Genomic DNA, 6,342 nt, shown 5'->3' with positions numbered 1-6,342 from the left:
ATAATTAAAAAAAATAAGCTCAGCAGATTATTCACCAATTTATATTTATAGGTATGTACCTAAACATGTAATACAACAAATGTGTTGTTGCAAATACATACATCATATAAACATATTCATCAATTAATTGGCTGTAGGGTCCCTTTCAAAACAATGTTGCTGCAAGCAGATTTACTGCTATTTCTACTAAGTGTAACCATCACAAATGATCGGGGTTCCTAATTATGGTTACAAGAGCTAGAATCAAGCCCACATATTGTAATGTTCTATGGTTATATCCAACGTTGTACTGTGACATTAAGCCTGTCAACTTTAATTTCTGAAAAAGTCTCAACCTATAAATATCTCTCGGAATAGGACAAAACCAATGAATGGCACTATATTTATGGCATCTTATTATCTCTTGATGCGGCTGTGATTTTTCACCTCAGTGGGTTGAAGGAAGCCCCATATGTAATTTATTTAAGGCTAACACCACTTTTGTTATTTTGAAGACTGTGCGTTCATATGACCAAAGCACTTATCAGGTTTTCTATTCAGAACATATTGAGAGATTACTGCATATATTAGTTTAAGTCTTATCCCAAAGAAATATATTTCAGAGTCAAGTGTACAAGTCCTTTGCAGCAACCCTCAACTCCTGTATGTGGGAACATTAACTGTTGTGTTTAGATCTCAGAAGACTTGAGTGCATGTATATTTTTCAAAGTCTGACCAAAAAGGAATAACAAAAATCACATTACTACAACACACAAGTAACTGAAAATGGAATTCCTTGGACAGCACCTTTTAGTCTACACAAAACATGTTACAAACAGGAGCAATGTGAGATTCTCAGAATTTAGGATTTAAATTACCCATTAGGTTAACCATCACACTGGAGGAAAAAGACAACCACAGAATCAATATTTTCTCTTACTGGAGAAAAAGAACATTAGGCTTCCACATCCATTTGTTAACCATTTGGATTAAATGTGAAAAACAGCCAAGTCCTAATTCATATCCATGTGAAGTTGTCAAAATGTAGATTTTTCACATCTATTTGCAATTCAACCATAGTTAGGTGTCCAGAGCTGTGCTTAAAAACATTTCTGAGTGAATGTTCATCATCTGGATCCTTTCCAAACGTAGATATTTATTTTACAGGTAAATGATCTTGATGATCTTGGGCCTTATGTCATCACGTGCTGAGAAATCCAGGCAGACTGAGTGACCTCAAACAACAGAAACAAAACTGAAAGATTCACAGCAAGTTACCTTGTTTCGTCTCCTGGATCAAGTGCTGAATCTGACAAATGTTTACATGATTTTTCTTGTAAACTGTACATTATTCTAATATGTATTAGATGCATTTTTTCTAATATATATTAGAAATGTCTTTGGAGGAAGATTTTTGGTAGTGGCTTTGTTCATCAGGTAAGACCGTTGCCAATTTCCAAGCAGATGCCAATAGATTTCATAATACAATACTGTTACTTTTAAGGAATAAAAAACTTCCACTGAAGAATTATACTATAAGCAAACTTTCTTTGGCTGTTTTAATTACCAAAGATTTGCAAAGCAATATTGCAGCCTCTCTCCATTATATATTCTACTTATAGATCTCTAATACTACTTGTTTTTCCCTGAAAGTCATTGAATTGTTTAAAAATGATGTTTGGGGGAGGGGCAGGGATATTGTTTTCATTGGTATTGATATTATATTAATAATGATGACAATGATGATATGTAAGTGGATTCGCCACAAAGAAAATCTGGGAGGATGAATTTAATGGATAGACATCAATTAGAAACTAGCAGTCTTCTGCAATAATACAAATATATATATATATAAACTCCTTGATATAGCCAGCCTAACTGGTCTAATTAGTCTACTGGGGATAAGGGGATAAGGTGTTGAAGATATTTGCATGGAATTCAACCTATGAATGAATCCAGACATAATATAAGGAATACCATAATATTCCTATGGAAGGAAAAAAGACCTCAAGCAAGCTTTACAGTTAACTTTTATACTCTAATAGGCCCTTTGTGGAAAAAATGGTCCTTTTGGAGTTTACACACACATGTGAGAACTGGACAAGGCTTCTGGCTCACACCTCTGCTCCCTTGCTGTTCATTATCTGATGAAAATATTTTTAAAAACCAGAACAAATACCCACAGAAGACATCCAATTCCTTGAGGAATTTCACTAACTTGCTTACAATTTCACCTAGGAAGGACAGAGAGAAAACAGGATCCTGTGTCTATTCAGTTTCATCCCACAAACGTTTCCTATGCATTTTATCAGACACATCCAAACTGTGCTACTGGAATATTAGACAAGATAAAGCAACGAGAAAGCAAAACAGAGAAACAGAGACCATTTCCCAAAGAAGCTGCTACATGGATGCTAGTATGAACATCTTATAAAGAACGAGAAACTTGATAGGGAAAAAGCGGGACTTCTACCTTAAAATTATGTTCCTAGTAACATGAAAGAATTCATAAAAAGTGCAAAAAGAATCCCAGACCAAAGAACTGTATCTCGAACACCTTCTTGGATAAGAAATTCCTATTGCATTGTTAAGTGATTTTAGTCAACTTGACTTTGTGCAAAAATATCCTCGAGGAGGGTCTGGCTCATTTTTGTAACAGAAGAATAAAATGCAAATAAATAACTGACTAAAGACTTCTGAAAAAGAAAAAAATGAATGTTGAGTATGGGTTGAGTATGAACCCATGGTATGGGTTCAATAAAGGCTCTGCATGTCACTACAGCTGTTGCTGCTGTCCTTTCAAAAGGGATGTAGCACAGCGCTACAGATTACATTTCCATATATCCACATTGAAGCAGTGATGCTCTCATTACAGACATGGCAACTGCAGGGAAAGTGAGCCTGAGATAGGATGTTAAAAGGCATATCTTTGTAAACATTTCCTCAAAAGGAATAGTAGCAATTGAGTACATATCAGTTACTCAGATTCATTTACAGAACAATGCTTTATAAAACACATAAAGCAGTTCCAGAATGATGAGAATTCCATATAATTTTGATGTTCTGAAACTAATCTCAACCATCCAGTCCGTAAGTCACGTAATCTACTTCAATGAGCCAGCATCTACTAGGTCTTCTGTTCCGCAGCCACTGCTGTCTGTGAGGGAGTATCTGGCTTTACAATTTGGTACGTAATGAGATACTCAGGGTAAGCCTACGAATAAGCAGATACACTCAAATTACTTTACATTATACAGAAATAATTAAAAACACAGAAAAAGTTCATTTTATTTAATTTTTATACCGTGTTTCCCCGAAAATACGCCAGGGGCTTATTTTCTTTTGCCCCACGAAATATGCCCTTGGGTTTATTATCAGGAAGGGCTTATTGTTTTGGGGCTGCCGGGCGGCTGCTCCCTTGTGAGCTGGCTCCCGAGGAGCCGGGCGCGGCCTCGGTGGCGAGGCAGCCATGGGGTGGCCATGCTCACGAGCGGCCGCCCGGCGGGTCCCCTCTACAGCCGGGAGGAGCGCCGTTCACTGACCTGGGGCGTGGTCCCTAGGGTGCCAGGCCTTGTGGCGCTCTGCCCGCACTCCAGCTCCCGCGGCTTTGCACATTCGGGATGCCCCCTGGGTCAGTGCATGGAGCTCTGCCCGGCTGGAGAGGTGGGTTGCGCGAGCGCCTGTTCCGCCTGCGGCTTCGCCGGGCATTTGCGTGGCTCTCCCGGGCCGCTGCCGCTGGCTGTTGCTGCCCGCCGCCGCCCCGTTCCGCTCCGCGCGTAGCTTCCGGGTCCAGAACTCGGGGCCGAGTGTTCTGGCGTCGGCCGCTCTGGGAGTGCTCTCTGTGGTGGGCTGGCTGCCGGACAGAGAGTCGTCCGGACAGAGTCTTCCGGCGGCCAGCCCACCATGGAGAGCGGTCCTGGAGCGGCCGATGCTGGAACGCTCGGCCCCGATTTTTGGATTTGGAGGTTGTGCGCGGAGCGGGGCGGCGGCGGCCTGGGAGAGCTGTGCAGGTGCTTGGTGGGGCTGCGGGCGGAGCGGGCGCTCGCACGGCCCGCTTCTCCGGCCGGGCAGAGCTCCATGCGCTGACCTGGGAGGTGTCCCGGGTGTGCGGAGCCGCGGGGGCTGGAGGGCGGGCGGAGCGCCGCGTGGCTTGGCACCTTGGGGATTGCCCCCTGGGTCGGTGGGTGGCGCTTTTTCCGGCTGGGGAGGGGATTTGCCGGGCGGCTGCTCGTGGGCATGGTTGCCTCGTGGCTGCTTCGCCGCTGGGGCTGTGCCCGGCTCTTCGGGAGCCAGTTCACAGGGGAGCAGCCGCCCGGCAACTCTCCCCTTCGGCCGGGCAGAGTGCCGCTCCCCGGCCTAGCGGTATCCCGAAGGCGGCAAGCAACCACCCCCCCCGGCTCCTGCGACTTGGCGCTTTCGGAATAACGCTAGGTTGGTGAGCGGTGCTCTGCCTGGCCGGAGGGAGGGTTTATTTTCGGGGGTGGGCTTATATTTTTGCCCACGCGAAAAATGTGGCATGGGTTTAGTTTCGGGACAGGTTGTATTTTCGGGGAAACACGGTATTATTTTCGTCTAAGGAGCCACGGTTTACTGATATTTTTGCTTCTAACACAATCCATTGAATATCCATCATGTTACGTAGAACAGACACTTTTCCATGACTTCAAATATAAAATCTTCCTTTTTACTTTGTTCATTTGGGGGCAAATAGCATACTCTAATGGGGCAGAAGAGATGTATAAAAGCCAAGGTCAGCATCTAAAATCTTCATAAATATTGTTTGAAGGTTCCCGATAACCAGGAACTACACTGAACTCTTCTAGGGAGTGCAAAGGCCACAGTAGGTGAGACAATGATGTGTAATTGATGGAAACAATTTTTTTGGTCTGGTTTGGGGGAAGAAGTATTGTTGTTCTTAAGTCTATTGTAGGAATTACGCCAGACTGTACTCAACATTTGTGTATCTGATGTGGACATATATCCATTTGCAGTGTTACTACACTCTTCTCTGCCATGCTTGTTCCTTTCCTCTTTTGCAGAAAGGAGATGGCATGGAAAGTGGTGGAAATTTTGGAAGCATCAGTCACAATCTTATTCATGAAATCAAGGGAAGAACTTAAGAGCTTAAATAAGATCCTTTCATAGTATAACATATGTATGATATAGTATAAAATATAAACAATTAACTATCCTCCTAGATTTTAATGAGTACAACTACTCCACTTTCTAATTTTCAAAAAGTGTTAAGGATGTCCTTCTGAAGGGCAGGAGCCACTATTTTTCGCAGAGTATAGTACTGCTGGACTAAGTCTACCACAAACCATACATGCATACTGTTCTGGAGAAAAATTCAATGGATGCATATAGACCTTTAACACGGTGTATTTCCTGCTTGGATTTTTTAATACAATGATGTATTTTTAGTAACATGAAGGCGTGGCTGATCTTATGCAAAGTATCTGAATGTGTCTTTTTATTTTATGGATAGTGAAATCTATTAGTGTTAGAGAATTATGTCTCTGCAGACAGCAGAAGGTAGTATTTACTTAATCAAACTTTTTAAACAGGTTTGGGGAAGTCTTCAGACTGCAGGAAGACCAAAGCAAATCTTCATTTACTCCTTAATTAAGGCAGTTTGCAATGTAAAGCATGAAAGAATCATGCAACCTCCTGTAGTTTGTCACAGTAATTAGGTGTGATACTGAAGCCAACCACAGTTTGTCGATAAAAATATGAAGTAACTCTGACACCTTTTGGTACACCTAGGGCAAAGATTTTAGTGAGTCAATGAAGAAGACAGATGCCATTTCATATGTCACCTACCTGTTCCCCTCTATAGATGACATACTCAGCGTAGGCGAGCCCATTGACACTTGGCCTGCCAATTACAGAGTGATGTCCGGGAGGGGCGTGGGCCATTTTCATGGTGCTAAACTGCAGGAAGGACTTTCCCAATGTCACACGGCAAAAAAGCATTTGTCTAAAAGAAGACAAGAAGAAAATAATTTAAAAAGTGAACTCAGTTGCAGCAAAACATTTCATATACAGTGGGGCAAAAAAGTATTTAGTCAGCCACCAATTGTGCAAGTTCTCCCACTTAAAAAGATGAGAGAGGCCTGTAATTGGCATCATAGGTAGACCTCAACTATGAGAGACAAAATGTTAAAAAAAACCAATCAACCACATTGGCTGATTTGGAAAGAATTTATTTGCAAATTATGGTGGAAAATAAGTATTTGGTCACCTACAAAAAAGCAAGATTTCTGGCTCTCACAGACCTGTACCTTCTTCTTTAAGAGGCTCCTCTGTCTGCACTCATTACCTCTATCAATGGCACCTGTTTGAACTTGTTATCAGTATAAA

At 42.2% G+C, this 6,342-nt stretch overlaps 1 protein-coding gene across 1 annotated transcript in view; it reads right to left on the bottom strand.

Annotated features, from left to right (window-relative positions):
• Positions 1-651: 651 nt before the first annotated feature.
• The window catches only part of TNKS (tankyrase), a 100,330-nt gene continuing 94,639 nt past the window's right edge, over positions 652-6,342 (bottom strand). The window contains exons 26-27 of the mRNA XM_081942957.1: positions 5,803-5,959; positions 652-3,193 (exon numbers count right to left, since the gene is read on the bottom strand). Of these exons, the coding sequence (XP_081799083.1) occupies positions 3,107-3,193; positions 5,803-5,959 (244 nt within the window). The 3' untranslated portion in view covers positions 652-3,106. The remainder of the gene's footprint in view (positions 3,194-5,802; positions 5,960-6,342) is intronic.

Source organism: Natrix helvetica (genome assembly GCF_964273705.1).
Source record: "Natrix helvetica genome assembly, chromosome: 2".
In the NCBI taxonomy this organism is placed as follows: Eukaryota; Metazoa; Chordata; class Lepidosauria; order Squamata; family Natricidae; genus Natrix; species Natrix helvetica.
This window is presented reverse-complemented; position numbering and strand designations above follow the sequence as displayed.